General features: G+C 39.2%; 2 protein-coding genes and 1 long non-coding RNA gene across 6 annotated transcripts in view; 2 read left to right on the top strand and 1 right to left on the bottom strand.

Annotated features, from left to right (window-relative positions):
• LOC111259861 (synaptic vesicular amine transporter) overlaps positions 1-12,377 on the bottom strand; it is a 26,354-nt gene extending 13,977 nt beyond the window's left edge. For both annotated transcript variants that reach the window (XM_086968096.1, XM_022832190.2), the window contains exons 1-2: positions 9,649-12,377; positions 4,016-4,156 (exon numbers count right to left, since the gene is read on the bottom strand). In XM_086968096.1, the coding sequence (XP_086824222.1) occupies positions 4,016-4,148 (133 nt within the window). In that variant the 5' untranslated portion in view covers positions 4,149-4,156; positions 9,649-12,377. The remainder of the gene's footprint in view (positions 1-4,015; positions 4,157-9,648) is intronic.
• Positions 1,803-6,529, top strand: LOC147753992 (uncharacterized). The gene is made up of 3 exons (XR_015310815.1): positions 1,803-3,188; positions 4,096-4,264; positions 4,868-6,529. It is a non-coding gene; the product is annotated as an uncharacterized LOC147753992 (long non-coding RNA).
• LOC111259873 (uncharacterized) lies at positions 7,037-18,266 on the top strand. Of its 3 annotated transcripts, XM_022832208.2 has the most exons (4): positions 13,293-13,480; positions 14,794-14,936; positions 16,357-16,513; positions 17,442-18,266. In XM_022832208.2, exons 1-4 carry the CDS (start codon positions 13,438-13,440, stop codon positions 17,582-17,584), a joined length of 486 nt encoding a protein of 161 aa, XP_022687943.1. In that variant the 5' UTR covers positions 13,293-13,437; the 3' UTR covers positions 17,585-18,266. The 3 variants fall into 3 exon arrangements, with proteins under 3 accessions (XP_022687952.1, XP_022687934.1, XP_022687943.1); XM_022832217.2 differs by lacking the exons at positions 13,293-13,480; positions 14,794-14,936 and adding an exon at positions 7,037-7,086; XM_022832199.2 differs by lacking the exon at positions 14,794-14,936 and having other exon boundaries at positions 12,386-13,480.
• The last annotated feature ends 201 nt before the right edge of the window (positions 18,267-18,467 follow it).

An 18,467-nucleotide genomic window follows, 5' to 3' on the forward strand; every position in this document is an offset into this window, starting at 1 on the left:
CAAAAGCTCCAAAACTATAGTTTTGGATATGATAGTGACCTTCAAAGAGTTTGTGTAAACCGTCACGACATTGTTGAGTGCTGACCCCACCGTAGTCAAACATAACAAGCTCATCTACCTTAACCACCCAAAAAATTTTCTTACTTCTTTTTCTAATCCATGTTCCTATTCTTCGTAAAGTAGGAAAAATGAAAATGACAGCAAGCTGCTATTGAGTTCTGTCATCTGAAATATTTCTAATCCTGTCTCAGCCATATTACGAATCAGCTTTTCAACTTCCGTCTGCCAATATTCTGAAATTTTACAGAAAATGTTCTAGCTTTTCACGTCTGGTACTCAAGCCGTTCGGCATTATGTCAGACTGGTAACCCTCAGCATGAGACGAAATCTGTTTACGCCCAGATTTGAATCTAGACCGCCACGTCTTTAGGTTTAACAGACAATTACATTGTCCACTATGGTATTACAAATATTAGACCTGTAACCATCCAGACAGTAGCATAGTCTCAAGAATCCGGCGGGTGAAAGTGGAGAATTCGGGAATTGCGTTTAGAGTAACTTGATGTTAGTTTGCTTTGGTTTTCTAAGCATTTAGCTGTGTGTTCCCTAAAAAGTTTTAAAAAAGATTTATAAAAAGAGATCACTTCTTAACTTCTGAAACGCGACCGCAGAGTAAGAACCTGTTATTATAAATAAATTGTGGCAACATGTCCTCCCTTTAATTAATTTAATATTCGAATTGATTTTTGCTTCCGCAGTAATAGTTCGTTCAGTAACTTATTTGAGTATTTTCTGCCCTAATTGCTGCAATACTTAACTTACTGTTTTAGTCTAAAACACTTTTGGCTACCACAAATAGTAACGATTATTCTGTACATGCAAATAAAGTACGGATGCTTTCTGGTGGCCTTCATATAACACTCCTTTATCATAACAGTAGTAAAGAGCGAAGCAAAGAGGCAAGACTATTAGTTCTGTTATTGATTTGGTCGGTCAAACTGCTTTCATTTGTCCAACGCAAAAAATGAGGTTTCAACCTTGCTTGGTTTTTCCTACATTTCATATATAGACCAATCCTAATTTAAAGTAATTCTTAAGCGCTAGACTGAGGGAAACGAATGAGGAGATCCGCTCCAGATATCTTTTCTAACAAATAACCAATAAGAGACGTTTGCTTATATATCTGACACCCAATTAGGTTTGTTTACAGAACAACACTTGAATTTTTCGACTCTCAAGATTCCTGCACTGTTCCTCTCCTTCTCTGTAATGCAGTGGTCGGATACAATGCCATCATACATTGCCAATATTTTAATGGAATTTGTAGAATTAAATCCTAAAGACCATACCCAGCTTGCAGAAAACACGCAAAGATACGTATATGTATGTACGTGTGCCGCTGTACAAAAGCACCAATGACGTCAATACGTAATTCGGTAAAATTGCCCCTCGAATTGGATGTTCTTTTCATTGCGGTCAAGTCAATGCAAGCACCTATTGTCGAAAAAAACGAATAACAACCATGACCTAGCATACAGACACCAAATATAAACAAAAAAAAAAAAAAAAAAAATGTATATCTAAGTAACTGCGAAAATTCAATAGTAAACAATTATTTTCTAAGTCTTTCATAAAACATACTTCGTAATAAATCTAACTATTACATCAAAGGGGTAGCACGGGTCTCACGCCTTGCTTCATTACAGGGTCGATTGTGGTCATAAGCGCAACTAAAACTCCGCCCGAATACGGTCGGAACATTTATTAATTAAGTAACTTGCTATGGGTGTTAATTTAAAGAATCAGTACGTTATAAACACTGTATACATCTGAAACTTATACGTACAATGTCATAAACTATTATTTTCGATGCATTATTATGTTTTCATGTTGCTGGATCATAGTTTGTTGTCGTCTTTTTTCTTTTTTTATATTAATGATGGAGCAATTTAAGAGAATTTCGAATTTATTCGTTATTCAACAAATGCAATTGTGTAAACAAGGGAACTAATTCATTATTGTCGGGTAATGACATTTAGCCGAGCAGTTGAGCGAACTTCCCAGAGCTCTCTTATTATATAAAGTCTTTCGTTCAGTCGTACATCATCGAGTAGAGAATACCGTTTACTTCTAGAAATTAGCTCAATTTCATGTTTTCCCGTGCAGATCTTAATGTACACGTACGTTGTTGCACAGGTAATTCGCATTAAAAGTAAATCATGCGCCATGATACAAAACAGTGTGAAGGATACTGTCAGGGTTGCCTAGTTTCCACAAGAAAACATCTAAGGCGATCTTTTGACCTGCTATCCAGTCGGCCTACCCTCCGTGACGACGAGGTAGCTCAAAAAAAGAAATTGCATCTTATTAGTGTACTGAACAACTTCGATAAAATCTGAGCTACAAAACGTACCTTACTGTGCGAACAAAGTCTGTAATTGGACTCATAATCGTTTGTTCTATGGCCGCACTTGGTTAGTTGTCTCGACCAATTACTGTTCTTCGATAGTGACTATTATTCACCCCGGTAAATATTCCATTGCTATAGCTTAATCATATTATTTTATACGATGGCCACACCTTTATGTCCATATATGCATATAAAATAAGCTGTTTTACAATAGTACCCACAGCTTCAATCGAATGACCATGGTTCATGTGCGTAATCCAATGTAATCCAACAAGCCTCTGCAACATCGGATTTTAGAAAAAAAAAAACCGTTGCCAAGTGTATTTATAGAAGCTACTAAGCCTCCTCGGCCAAATTGCGATTAGGTGTGCTATACGCTTTTGAACCACGTGTTTTTGGATCATATTGTAGTTGTTTTATATAGTCGTGTAGAGTCTAAATCAAGTTGGACGATATGGAAAGAATATTACTGCTGTAACAGTCGAGTTTTTTTTTTTTTTTATATAAGCTAAACTGGTCCTAACAAGTGTTATCTAATCAACAACTGCGTGCTCCATATCTACTGATACAGAGGAATTTTTTCTGTCCTGTTCTGTTCTGTTCCTGTATTCAGTGCTAGCTCGCGATCTACTTGGCAATTGGATTTTGCTTTATAGTATTCTTCTGAGCCGGAAATGAACAAGATTCAGCTGGTCCGTCCTTCCAACATTTCGAGCATTTGGATCAATCTACATTGAGGTTTCAATGTCAGGAAGCACTGCAGCGTTCTCCTATATATGTACGTAATATTAGAAGAATTTCATTGATACATAGAAATTAAATAGGCCCACTATCGGTATAATCACGTTCGTTGTCCTAACTTATTTACAGCTAAACTATTTAGTCATGACGGTGATATGAGCTTCAACGATAGGCAGAAATTTAAATATGGGGACATTTGCATTCTGCCTGCGAACTATCAAGTGGCTCCAGCTACTGCCTTTCATGCATAAACAAATAAAAAGAAAACTAGAGTGATCTAGATCTAGATTGAATTAGAGAGATAGCAGGGCACGCTTGTAGTGTTATCAGAAACGAGTGACCAATTTAGCTTAAAGTTCATTTAGCTTATACATGAATTGTAATTTTCGTTTTCTAATAAATCATAGGACTGACTCAAGATCTCGGTATTTTATTGAGCTCGTAAAAATATGTAATTATATTGTACTGTTACTCTAATTTTAACAGCACTTTGTTTTATGTTAGTCCTTGTCGTTCCCCCACAACGGTGCCGTGACCTATTACCTAAAGCGTGTAAATAAATGCGCAGTAACATTGTATGCAGACATACGGTTAAGTTAAAATGTGCTGTCCTACAATTACCTTGTTATATGCGAAGTTAAATATTTTCTCCGAAAGCTCCTCTTGAAATTAAAATTTTAAAAAATCTGTTGTCTGGGTTATTCTTAGCGTTTCGAGAAAGCTAATTATTATAGTTCTGAATAAAAATAGGATATACAGAACATAAGGAACATCGCAATTTATGATTGAACAATTATGTCAGTTACCATAGGTGACCCAAAGGCTATTCATGGACTCTTAAATGGTCTCTAAGCGTTTACATACCAACTGATGTCAACAGCATATTATCGAGAAGTAGCGCGACAGCCACGATGACGAGCACTAACTTCCGATCTCCTCGATAGCGTTGCAGAATTTCCTGAAATCCTGACGTAGTTTGACTTCCGCTCACCGTCATGATGTCAGCTGCAAGTGGGACGACGGATTAGAGTAATTAATTCTTTACAAGCAGAATCAATGAGCCTTACCTCCGACCTCCTGCATTTTCGAAACGTATCTACTATACTGTAAATGGTAGTTCATAAAGAGCATTGATAATTCTAGGTAATCATTTGTGGCCATTCCTGGCTTATACGATTTGCAAATTCAATACCTGAGGCTGAATAATTATTTGCAACGATAGATCGAAGTGAATTTTAAACGGCCTAAAAAAGTAATCCTGACGATCCTGATGACCGAACATCATTATCCTAAAAGGGCAACCATCGTAGCCCACTTGTTCGGTTGATACATTTTTAGCCCTTCTAAACAGCGTACTAAATTAGATACACGTTTCCATAACGGTCAATACCGCTTCGAATAAGATTAAGGCCAAAAATTGATAACTGACTAAAAGAACGTGCCACGGAAAGAATTAATCGTACCTGATAACGACATATGAAGCAACTAAGCAATCGCTCGATGAAACTCTAAATTTTCGTGTAAGGCCTAAAGACCGCGCACCTAATGGCTAAATTGCAGTAGTCTATTTATATCTCCCGTCCCAGTTCTTCATGAAAAATTAATAAAATATTTCACCTTACCTAGTTTGGTGATAAAATCGCCACTGGGGGCGCCAAAGTTAACAATACATTTCGCGTTTTGTTTAGACACGCTAAGTTATTTTATTTAATGTAGGAAACATGGTGAAGGATTTCCGGGAGATTTCGAAAGGAGGGAACTCGACTAGTCCATACATACTTGGCTATCTGTGGATGACAGCGACTGCCAAGTCAAAAAGAACTCTCAGCTGCTCGGGTTATGGGTTAGAAAGTGGAGAGCGCACTGCCCGCTGCGAGGCTTTCAGAGGAACGAGTAAGACGCAAGGATGAGGGCCCTCCTGCTATTCTTCGATCCTTGTAACGTTACTGCAAGAAACTGACCTACAGCCAGCTTGCTTACCCATCCTTAAACCTTTCCCAAATGTGGAACCCTCCGAGGCGATGGCGTAAGCGCAAATTGAGTGCAACAACCCGATGGGCAGCGGCTTCAACGAGAACGCCAGGAGTGGCGCAGCAGTGGAAGCTTTTCCAATCGGTTACTACGCCACCCACCAAAAAAAGTATCCTTTACATCGTCTTATCTGATACACAACATTATCGAACGCAGTGAATGCTTGTAGCACAACACGAACTAGTCTGTTAAAAGGTTATTAAAAAAGCCAGTAAGTTGGCTTATTTTTGGCTGTTGGGAGGATAAAGCCGATGAAGGGCCCGGCTAAACCTACTGTTTAGGCTCCTTTACTGTGTAAAGAATGTATTAATATGTAATTTAGATTGAGCATTCAATGACTGAAAGTCAGATTATTCATTAAATCTTCTCTAATATATTTGACTTTGATGTCACCAAAATGCTGGGAACTTAAGTTGCCGGTGCAGTCAAAAATAAAATCCTCACCGTCGTAATAAGCAAATATTTCTAATCGTATTATAATTTGATCTTAAATATCTACAAGAGCTATAGATAAATGATGCGTCTGTAATTACTGTCTAAGCCGACTAAATGAAGTGATAAACCATTCACCCGACTTCATATATATATGTATATATACATTATTATTATATTATATATAATAATAACTCAGTAGAGTATCATTGAAGACTTAATACTAGCCGGTAGCGGCTTACAGATACTCTCTTACGTCTGCATCTGAGATTCGTAGAGGACGCAAATATTGTCAGATTTTGTAAAATTACCTATCATATGATTTTTGTGCTTACAGATTTGGGCAAGAAGCCTATTATCCTCGTTAGTAGCAGTTCCGAAACGTGGATCAATGAAACAGCCATGAATTTTCGTCCATCTATGGATGATTAACAACGCATCAATTGTTAGAGACAGTGATGCCAGTTTCATGACCCACGAAAGAACAAAAAGTGAAGATTAAATAACACATCTCAATGATAGCTAAAAGAGATATTATAATAAGGCAAAAATATGTTCCGGGTTATTGTTTCGAAACTTTATGTTATTTTAAGCTTAAAATAGACTTGGGTAAAGCTAAAGATGAATGAGCATTGCCATCGATATAAACGAATGTAATGCTGTTTCCCAAAGTAGGCTTTATTCTGAATGCCTAAAATATGTTTACCAACGATCGACACGATATTTGGAATAAATCAGTTTTCGGAATTTTTGTTAACCGTTGAAGTAAGATTCCGAAGAAAACTCCTCAATCATTCAGCCGTCCTTATCGATTAAACTAAAACTCCAACCTTCTAAAGTGTAGAACTATGCTTTAAATCATACTATTTAACAGTAATGTACTAAACACATTTTAAGTTTATCTACAGAAATGTAACTAGCTAGATGGATGCAGTGGTCTCCTCTAATAAATCTAAGGTACTATGCCTTTTGTAGAGCCAATGAAACAGACTCAAACATAATTTCGTTGTAAGGGAATATGAGTTACGCACCAGAGAGATTCCGTACAAGAATAATCAATAGGCTTGCAAACATGATTACTATAACATATCAGAATTGAAGTCTTTGAAATGGGTTTTGTGTTAAAGGTTAGCGACAGTAATACGCCTATTTCGTTTACCTAATATATTGTTGAATTCGCGGGATACATTTATATATCGCTTAATTAATTTTCACTCGCTTTGATCGTACCAAATCATAAGTATACGGCACGCACGAACTAAAAGGTACCTGGGGCCTTTCATATAGTAACCAAAAATAATACTAGTTTTAAGTCGTAAATGTAAAGAAAGAGGAGGCAGTGGGAAGGGAGGTGCACAACGAAATCCCCCGGAGCATAAAGCCAACTGCACATCAGCAATCCACGCAACTGCCTTTCGTGAATTTCACATCAACAGAGAGTCATGGCGGAAACGTCCGTAAACTTTATAAATGTAAGTACGCTTTATGAAGGGTGATCCTCGATACGCAAATTTTTATTCCATACAGCTCTCCTCATTTTGCGCTACTAACCAATACTCAGCCTGTATTGTTTAGATACTCCTTCGGCAAGATAATTGCTTAATAATATACTTATTGTCTATTTTGTTTCGGAAAAATACTACACCTGAGAGATCATGCATCGGTTTTGGGTCTTACTATAAAAATTGATGATTTTTTATGCTACGGCTTATTCGACAATCGATATTATTGGTAATTTCGTATAGAGCAGAACATATAATCAAGTTGAAATTTCGTCCACGACGCAGATTAGCGCTCATTAAGAAGTCGCCCTTAGCCGTAACATAGCCCTATTTGCTTGATTGCGTGGTTGATTTGACGCACCCACACCAATCTGCTTTACAGTTATCGTTTAACTCACGGTGTGTATATTGGTTAAGTTAAGCAGAGAGCTCTAAGCCTGATGTTCGCCTCATAAACATCGTTATATAGATGAAGTCTGTTTGTCAGCATTGCTATACCCATTATACCCAAGGTAAGCATTTAAAGCAGCCCCCTAATTATCTAGTGTAACTCACAACGAATTGGCAATATCCTGTGGATTTAAAGTGTGGTCTGTGGACAACCTTTTAACAAATGTAGGAATATATCTAAAGCTTGGTTGGTAAGTAAAAATCTAAAATCGTTCATCGTTTATTTGTCACTGAAGTAGAAAGCTAAATGTGACAAATGCAATATATCTCCCATTACTAACTCAAACTGGAAATCGCAACTGTTGCAATTACTCATTATCTAGTTTTATACAGTGCGACAATAATAAGAATCGAGTTCAAACTCCATCGGCGGTCTAGAAAATTACGTTTTATTAAACGACCCTTGACTTGTTTTGGTATAGGTAGAAGCTGACGCTTCGTCAGTCATGATACTTTTATCCACCACTCTTCTTAGTGAAAAAGCCAGTTTGGTTACTTTTACCGATACAAACTCCTGCTTGATTTTTCGGCTACGAAACTCTTATTCTTCTGTCTGTCGTTGACTAGGAACAGACGAGAGTTCATTTATGGTAATGATTATTTCATTATCTATGCATTCAGGCCTCACCCATTCGCTTTCGTGAGAAAATTCCTCTATTCAGGTTGACAAAAACATTTATGATGAAGCTATCTCTCTCTGTCTCCCATGCCCATAAGCGCAAATTTGACTTTGTGCGTTTTGCTCCCACCGGGTATCTAACGAGTGGCCGAGCTGGTTTGCTATAGAAGCGCTGTATAAGGCGCTGGTAGGTGGGCTGGTGTCGGCCCCACTTGCTTAGCGGACGGAAAGGACCCGTCGAGCGCCACCAATAAACGACAGGACAATAGAAGGACGCTGGAACCACGGGACGTCGCTGTTTGAGTGAGAATATAATAATAATAGTAAGTACCCGGGTGCCAGCTTTACTAGATAAAACTTGGACACCCGTCTGCAATATAAGCTCTCGTCTTAATACAATCATTTGTTCCGTTTTGTTTAAACTGGATTCGGTAACTAAAACTGTGGAGAATAGACGAATGTAATGTCAACTAAATTAACATTATAACGTTGACTGATTTCCAAATTGTATATATAATTAAACGAAGACAACTTTTTACATACATACTTTTCAAAATAGCTGATTCAGCAATATCACAGACAAATACAACTAGGACATAACTCATGCGATCTGTTCATAAAAGCAAAACAATTAAAGCATTTTTTGTTACAGAATGTCTTGGCCGGAGTCTACACCGTTAGATTGTCAAGTGTCCTTCATTTTACTGTAGGACTAGCACAGATAAATAGCGTAGCCATGTGCCTGCATCAAGCAGATAACAGAAACTCCGACAAAAGCTCTCAATGGTATTCTTGTGCTGGACAGAAGGTTTTTCACTATTTTGATCCAGAACGTACCCTACTCTACAAGGCTTTCAGTGGGCATGCCTAGATTAGAACAGTTGATTAATGAGTCAATGTCGGACTGACGCGTTTAGCCTGAAGTCTTAGCTCTGATAAGCTATCGCGATGACATACTTTTGTCTCTTTATCAGGAAATTGATCTCCAATTCGAACGTTGCTGAGTTTCACACACAAGCTTGCTACAACGCTTGCTGAATGTTATTATTACTATCGGTAATATTTGCACGGAATTCCTTTAACGGAACAGACTAGTCGCTCGTTTATATGAAGCTGATCGCCTCTTCGCGTAGGGGTCTACATTTTACCACGTGATGTAGCTTCAACAACCGAAGCGAAGCTCCGCACTCTTCATCCTCCTAAGCCTAGCCTCTTACAGTAGCTTTCCGACCGTCCGGTTGACCTCGTTCACTTGCAGAACACAGCTACGCACCGTCGACCATCGCACGGCCTCAACTTCAGCGAACTTCGCGTACACAGAACTGTCGCACTTCAAGGACCAACTCGATAGGTCGCAATAGTAGTCGCCGTAGTGGCAGCGAGTTTGGCAGCGCTTGAAAGTGTAATATCGATTGACACGAGACGTGTAGTTTGGGTGTTGGGTTCAGCTTTTCTCTTCTTACCTTATAAGTGTCGAAGGCGGAGGCAGATTTTCCCGACGCTCGTTATTTTACCAACAGGTGACCTGGCTATGCCAGGATGGCCTGGCTGGTTGTTCTGACTACGCGCAGCAGGAGCTCCGAGTCAATGGGAAGGAGAACTCACTCTCTCCTCTTTTACCAACCGAGAATTCAGCCGCGAACCAGACGAAGGGGAAGCAAGGGCCAGACAACACCAAAAGTTGGCGGGTCGAAGGATCTAGAGAACGGAAAATGGGGCTACTACTGGGGCAGGACCCCACTGGAATTGGGGGAGCTAACGTGGGGTTTAGCTTGGGATAGGACCAAGAATGGAAGAGGGCGGGGAACTTGGCAGTGGCGCCACCTGACAGCTGGCCGAAAAAGCGGCAGGTGGTGACATCTGGGGAGCGCGTGCGAAGACCACCGACGAAAAGCCGACTGACTGGTTGACCGAGGACGACGAGCGGTGAGTACAGACAACGAAGCTGCAGCAGCAGCAAGAGGAAGAGGATCAGGTCTGGTCTCATCAACCATTGACGGGAAGGCACGAGGAGGCTTCCCGAAGAGCTGTAGCGGAGAGCGAATGATAGCGATTACGGATGGGGCGAAGGACCCTGGATAGCAAGAGGTAAAGTTTCAAGCGAGGAAAGCTGCACAATGTGTTCGCATGCTCTTAATCAATTCAAGCTGGCAGTAGCTGTTCAGCTGAATTGGATGATGAATAGACCAATATCGATAACTACGAAGTAGAAGTAGATCTCTGAATCAAGTGTGTAGATCGGTCAAAGTGGTTTTATATATTACTATGGGGTACCGTAATATTATACAGTGTATACATGTCAAGAAGCATTACGCTTAAGATAAAATGGTTGAGAATACAAAGGAGAGTAATAGTAGACTCGTTTGTCAGCATGCACCGTTGCTCAGACTGTCTTGCCGAAGCCTGCCCCGCTTGACGTAGTACTTCATCTTGCAGCTATAAGGTTTACTGTTTAGATGGCTTCGTCAGTGCATTGGTTACGCCTAGTGTTATTTGTACGTCGTATACTCGAACTCAAACGATAAGGATAAATTGTTTAAAAAAATATACTTTTATATTTACTCGTGAAATGTGGTCGTGGTAGCAATGCAAACGTCTTTCATATTGGCTAGGTACAGTTATGATCTAATCAGCAAACAATGAGCCACGGTGAATGGTAAAAGAAGCAGAGTTAGGCGCGAGGTAATGATAAGGAGGAACGCATATCATCCATCGTAAAACAATATGAATCCGAAAAGACATGAAAGCTGATAGCTCATGTAGGTACAGATGGCGACTTGCACAAAACGTGAGCATCGTTGACAACCCACTGGTAATTATTCTCTGTTTTTGCGGTTGGACCCATACCATATGATATCTCGCTTCTAATGCACTATACTCCTTTTGTGTTTTGCATGCCCTCTAGCCTCAAGTGAGCTTCTCCTTTCGCAATGTCACTCACATTATGGCGAAAACACTCTTGTTTAAGGATGAAATGAATTGATATTGTGTGTTATTTTTAAAATACAGGACCATCAAACACGTTTTTCTACACAATTTCCTGAACTAAACCCAAGCCTCATTGTTTATCGCCGAATCTGCAGCTTCTGCAGAAAGGGGTCCGTCAAAAAAGAATTAAAAGGTGAAGCGCGAGAACGGGGGGAGGTTTAGAAGTTTTAACATTTTGTCCCTGCCACTATTATTAATATGTGCAAACAATACATAAATTATTGCACCATTTAAACTTCATTAGTTGATTATAATGTTTTAGGTCGCAGCTAATCATTTTCTGGTAGTTGGAATAATTGTTGTATTAAAACTTTTTTTAAAATAACTGTGACAGCTAGAGTCTTATTTGGTGCATAAGTGGTATATTAAAGTCAAAACAGAAACTCCTTATCTTATATTTTCTCTATAATTTGATTGATTCATACGAGCGTAATAATCCCTGATTAAATTACAGCCTAACGATGACCCTTCTCGCTCAACGGTTAACAGACAGCTTTGCGTAACGTTTATTCAGAAGCTTTAACTCTAACAAGACTAATGACTTGCACAATAAGTACTCAACCCTGCTATGAACTGTAGAAAATCTCTTTGTATATTTCATGAAGGATTTTTTTCACTTTGTTGCCTGAAAATCCTCTATAATGTAGCAAGCTGTTTTTATGGATAAAGCTCGAGTCTATTCCATAACAAATAACTTCCAATAATCCTTATATCTTACGGCCAATTCACTAGACAACATTATGGCATCAGCAACCGTTTGTCTGTTTGTTCGTCGCTTGAGAGGAAAAGGTAGCTGTTCCTAGTGCACAGCAGCTTTGTGACCGAATGGAGAGTACACTTCTCTGTAATTCTTAGGACGACAGGGAGTCATGGCATCATTTGTCGTCCGCTACAAAAGCGCGGCGTGGAAGTTGGGTGGTCGTTGACAGACCGTCTAGCTGCCAGTACGAGCCGGCACTAAAAGCAGTCGAAGGCGCGCGCGCGCGCGCGCCACCAACTGCCACCCGATCTACTATTGCTGCTGTTATTGTGTTTCTGCGATGCTAGGAATATTGCAGACTTTGATAGCATTGGCAAGCATTACCAAAAGTGCCTAACCTTCCGCTAACTTACACGTGTGTGTTGTCGCCATGGTCTACGAACACCAGCCATGGCAGAACGGCGACGATAATGGCAGCTGTAACTGCAAATCCTCTACGAAAACGTTCGGCTAGTTTTTTGCGTTATTTTAATTCTAACACTATGCCGATATATACACTGAGCATTCGTCGCCGCACCTGTACTCGTAACTACTACTTCTGACACTGTTTAGTATTGACCAATACTGCTACTATTGTTATTTCTAGCGCTACATTGTACATGACACAAAGGCTCTTCAAGTGACTAATTTTGTTGTTTTTGTAGCACAACATAGTACCTACGTGTTTGCTGTATCAGTCTCAATTTGAAAAACGTCAATGTGTTCAGTTGTAGAGGCATGGATGAAATCAAGCGTGTTATGCTGTGGTGTAACTTATCATGGCAGGAGATTTATCTTTATGTGTTTATCTTTATCATTATCTAGATATGAAGTAGTATCAAGGCGTGTGATCCTTATAGATATCTGATTTCGAAGACGTCTGCTCTCTACACAGACTTAGGCACAACTCCCCTTCGCCTTTGTCTCTTCTTGAAAGGTTTTAACCCAAAGTAGACATCGTAAGCTTGGTTTGCGACACGTCGCTGACGGCACTGCCCCACACGGCTGGAAGCCAACGCCAAATAAAGTGCATTTAGTTCAGGCTTAGGACCCAGGCCACTGGTATGGTCTGATCTAAGCTACTCAGTAGCTTGTCTTTGCAGCTGTTGTCATCTATGAAGTTTGTTGTGTATCAGATTGCCAAGCTAATTCGTTAACAGCAACGCAGATAGCAACGATGTTATCGAAAACAACAGCTTTAGTATCATTAAAACCAGCTATTAAAGGTGAGATTGACGCTAGGAATCGAAACAACACAAGTGTTCGACAAAATGTGTTCAATGATCGAACCAGAAGTGTCTTTAGTGGAAGCGTTTGACTCTCATACTCCCCCCCATGATCATTATCATCATCGGTCATGCCCAAAAACATTTGGTGCTTTGGGAGTACTAAAGGGTAGAAGACGGAACAGCTGCTCACTGCAAGACGCTGGCAGAGGTGCGGGTTCTCACGATGCTGAAGAAGGCGAAGTCCTGATGCGGCCAACTGACAAAACGCCATTAGTAGTCGACTCGGACGCCGAAGAATGGACTTCGTCAGGATCTTGCGTAGCATACTATTCGCCAACGGTACGATAGTGTGGTGCTTTTTTTCCCGATAGCGAAGAAAAGTAAACATATACTAATGGTATGCAAATTGCGTAGATGTACAGCCACTACTTGCTAACTAATCAGCTTACCTTCATATTAAACATACATTAATCTATGTTAAAGTAAATAGGACAACAGCTCCCGATTTTACGTACATATTGATCATATCTCGCGCCCTTATTATTATATATAATATATATATATATATATATATATATATATATATATAGCCTTTAAGTTAAAAGTCAGTGGATCAGATCAAACGGATTATACGAAAAAAACCAGGTTGTTCTTAGATCGACTGCGGTATCACGTTGGTTCAGTCCGATCTAATGCTTCGTTTCACAATAAAATGGCATAGGTCATTTTTTCATCCAAATTTTGAAAATACATATTTTTTCTCTATTTCCTTCACACTCTGGATGATCCAATAGAATATTTCATGTGCACCATTAATAGATAGCCAACAAATATGACTGAGTACGTATATTTGCCAATATTATTCAGCTCTAGCCGAAGCAATACCGTTAAAGTTAATCCCATAAGTATACAAGATAAAAAAAAAACCTTAAACGTGCTGAGACCAAGCTTGCTTTTCGCCTCTAATAGGCGGGTTTTGCTTGTAATAAAACTAAGTCAAATTCGTCGTTCTTACTATTCAATCAACATTTCAAAGTAAACACAGTTATTATTCGTATTGGCATTGATAAAGGATATTTTACGCACAACAGCATAACATACAGTATACACAATTTTGTGTTATATAATATTATTAGAGAATGTGTTACTAGCGAGCCGCAACAGGTGTTGTACAAGCGTCTTATTAATCGTTTACAAAATCAAGTGATGGGTATAAACGAACACAGATATACAGCGATCTCCTTAACACTTAGGCAGAATTTTTACCATTACGTAAGGTTTTTATTGAACATTTTCCTTCTTAAATAAATCTACTCATTGTGGAGCATCATCTTCTAATTTTCATTCATGACTACATGGCTAACACCACCGCCATTGACAATTAATTTTTCATCAGTTGTTGCTTTGCCTATTCTGCATCAGTCACAGACGTGAACGAAATGTAGAACTTTCCTAAATTTTCGTAGAATCAGGTTTTATCCCGAGTTCTTGATTAGATATGGTAATGGATATTATGACCGAGTAAGCTACACAGGATTAGTATTGGTAACCAAAGTCGCTAAGCACTTATGTATTCGTTATGTAGAATGCATGAGCATGTGGAAGCTCGCGTGGGGACACTTGGTCCAATAACTTCACTCTCTTCCTTGAAGCTTCACCTTCAACGGGTGGCTTGTACAGTTCTGTTCATGATGTGACCTGCGAGTGTGACGCTTATGGCGCTGCTGCAAAACGATGCATGGATAGCTTAGACGAAAAAGGAAGAGCATCAAAGGAGCGTAGCGTACGGTCAGCGGTAAGCGGTCACAATATTTGTAGACAATGTCAGCATTTCAGAAATGCAGTGTCACCCGAGTTCCTTTTACTTCTTTGCTATTACTTATTTGCGTGCGTTTGCACATGGCTTTAATGCGGGATTATACACTAGGTCATACTAGTCACGTGGGGCTAGTTGTGAATACTCTGTGGGATCTTAGTGATACAGATGCTAACTGCACAGAAAAAGTCCACACTACGATTTCTCAGTTGCCCGTTCTCTAATATTATAATATATCGTTACGAATCTCCGGTGTAAGAAAAATATAGTTTATGTGCATGTGCGTAAACATAGCAAACAAAGAACCAAAATTACTTGTAACATATACGTTTTATTGAACGTCGTAGTCACGTGCCATGCCTGCGTGTGTCTGAAGCACTGTTTCCCGCAGAAGCGACACACAACCCAAACAAGAGATATAAACTAAATATATGACTTTTTGATTTCTAGATCATGCAGCGGGGGCTTTCCTTGTAAAAGTTAAGAATATATTTCGGCCAGATAGCTTATTCGGTATTAATTTTGCTGGTGTATTTAATAGGCTTTAACGTGAATTAACGATGCTTAGGCGACATCTATTGAACACCAGTGGGTGTATTCAGCGTTTTTACACTATATTTATAGTAAATAATTGATATGAAGCATGCATTATTTATAGTACCAAAACCTATGTTGATTTATACATCTATCGATTAATGCATCTCGGCTGCCTTGTCCGGTAGGACGCATTCCGATTCCTATATATCATCGGCTTACATCTGTTGCCACAGTGTATTCAACATGCCGAAAGTTACAAGCCCCTGGCCAAATCTCTACATTGGACGGACTTAGCCTGCACGCTTCGTATTCATATTTCTAAGATATTCTACACAATTCAGTCACACACACACACACACACACACATACTAAATAGCGTAGCCTTCATATCAACTACTTCCAGCTCTATTGACTCGTTAGTCACTCCAAGATGCTCTGAATAGGCTCAAGGTACACCCTTCTTGAATAATACTATCTATTCGTCAGGTGAAATTGGAACATTATCAATATTTTATACAATGGAATACTGGTAATTGGATGCTGTAACAAAAGTGGATTCAAGCATCGTCGAAGAATGTGGGCGGGTATAATAATTTCCAAAGAGATGTTCTCGGGAGAGTTCGTAATGAAGTTGACATATTCGCCTCACCTTTCTTTTATACGACACATCTGAACGAATATTTAACAGAGTTTTATGTTCTCTCCAGAGCAATAAGCCGAAAGTGAAAAAAGTGGTGTTTATTGAGCCTGCACTATCATCGCCAATCCAAAGCATTCGTCAGCAAAGAAGCTATATAATCTATAACTTGAGGTTGGCCTGAATGTAAGCTTTCTTTTTTTTTGCTGTGATTTGTCTATTCAGGTGATGTCTTCATTGTTTGTGGTGTCATTATGCTTCACTTTGGGCGGCGCCTTTTTGCTATTCTTCAGTGAGAACATTTTCACTGTTCTGTGGCCTTCGATTGGGCTCGTCATTATTGGCTCATCGTTGACCGTTCTTACCGTTATGCCGGGTGCAGGTTAGTTTGGCTTAATTATCTATTGTGAATATAACGCAGCATTGTATTTGTAGCACTATAGCATATAGTGGACCCTGTGTGATAAAAATTGTGTCGCGTTCCTTAAGGCAATTTTTATTATACTTGCTTTCCGCTCAAAATTTCTAATCAACTTATTTAACACACTAGCAAATAAATGTGGCGGAGGGCAGCAATGACCAGTGAGCTACCACCTGTATTTCTACACTAGCTCAATGTAAACTGATGCATTGATAAAATCATCCTTTATAGTAGTGTGAGACATATTACTGCTTATAATTGCGCGGGGGAGAGTGTTTTTCTCGTTACATAGCATTTGTAACACTGTAACAAAAAATATGAAACTAACAAATGGAAGATTCATCAAAAACGCTCTGGAAACCAATGCCTTATCTATCGGGTAATTTAATGGAAAATATGTAGGACATTTTATGAAAACCGCATATTCAAAGCGTATTGCAGCATACATAATGTTCGCCGCCACGGAGCGCTGCCCAGTGACCTCTGTCACGAGGACCGCTGTCGATCACCAATAAACCAGTCGGTCACCACACGACTCTTGTGTTGTCAATATCTAGCATAAATTAGTACTAATAAATGTGTAGCTTTAGGCGCATAAATAAAGCTTTTTTTGATAAAAATTGTGTAGTGTCGACGTAAGCGTCAGTCTCAAAGGCTAATTACACGTAGCTTGAATTTTTTTTTGTTTTTTTTTACTATAGTGACATTATCCGATCATGAGAGACTTACCTAAGAAACCGCTTATCAGCATCCGCGAATTGCGGTTAAAAGGCTAGCTTCTTTTTTTCACTTGCCTCACTACCAGGGTAAATGAATTGATAATTAGTTGTTTCATGTGCCAAAACGCTCGAAAAATAAACTCGCTTACTACGTCAATTTTCATCCACAGGCCGTTGGATGGTTAAACAAATTCAGTTTATCAAGTCGTCGACTAAGATGTGTTGGCGGAACAACTTATGCAGGGAGTACGTTCGCGACTTTAAGAAAAATACAGCAGATATCATTCGAATGGAATCCAATGATGAAAGTTAATAGATCATTCATCGAACGTCTAAACAAGTGCACTACATCATCCTTGAGGAAGCTACACTATACGCATAAAGCATGCAGACCGAACGATTTCCGTACGTGTACGTGTTGCATAGTTTAATATTTCGTCATCATAGTGCCTTTACATAACAACAAACTCTAATTTAATCTAGGTGGACGACGTAAGATGACATTGTTGTTGTTATTACTGTTTTTATATGCTATATCTAAAGAGCAATGAAGTCGTGCATCCACGCATCACTACAGGACTCTTAAATTCAGTTTGACACATTAAAACGGTCGTGGCGGTTGCTTATTTTTGCCAGTACTAACGAAATTTGTAAAATTTTAAGCTGAAGTTTTCATTTTCAGTGCTATAAGAACAGTTATGTTTTAGCCATTGCAGAGAAATACACAATCGTGGCTAAAAAGTGTGCACTGTCTCATAAAGAAGAAAAAAAAGCGAAGTTCCGTTGCGATCCTTATCTTGAGCATGTAATGAAAGTTGTACAAAAGTTGGTACCTTTTGTACTTTTTTGTGGACTAAGTGTCAATTGCGAAACCCATGTATATATTAAACCCGTCTTATTGGGCAGCCTGAACATTATTTCGTGAATGGACAATGCCGGGTGATGCCGTTACCTGTAAATAAAATCTCACTTAGAATAAGATATTTCTGTACGAATTATATGGGTATTTTTTCTTCTTAAAAATTCCTACGTAGGACGTTTAACCGTGTCTTCAAAAGCTTCAGATTTGGCCCGGACACTTCGGCTTAGGTTTACCTGGTTGAAGTCATGCCGTTGCCATTAGCGTTAATTTATTACCTTGTTGCATTAGCAGATTCATGTTCACCTGGCTTAATAATCCGAATTTTAAGGAACAC

This window comes from Varroa jacobsoni, unplaced genomic scaffold (genome assembly GCF_002532875.2).
Source record: "Varroa jacobsoni isolate VJ856 unplaced genomic scaffold, vjacob_1.0 scaffold_38, whole genome shotgun sequence".
Taxonomy (NCBI): domain Eukaryota; kingdom Metazoa; phylum Arthropoda; class Arachnida; order Mesostigmata; family Varroidae; genus Varroa; species Varroa jacobsoni.

Excerpts from the sequence above, each read along its gene's own strand:
- LOC111259873 (XM_022832199.2), top strand. The coding sequence starts at position 13,184 with ATGTGTTCAATGATCGAACCAGAAGTGTCTTTAGTGGAAGCGTTTGAC. Across the intron at positions 13,481-16,356 it reads TAGCATACTATTCGCCAACG|GTGATGTCTTCATTGTTTGT; the intron begins GTACGATAGTGT and ends TTGTCTATTCAG. Across the intron at positions 16,514-17,441 it reads TACCGTTATGCCGGGTGCAG|GCCGTTGGATGGTTAAACAA; the intron begins GTTAGTTTGGCT and ends TTTCATCCACAG.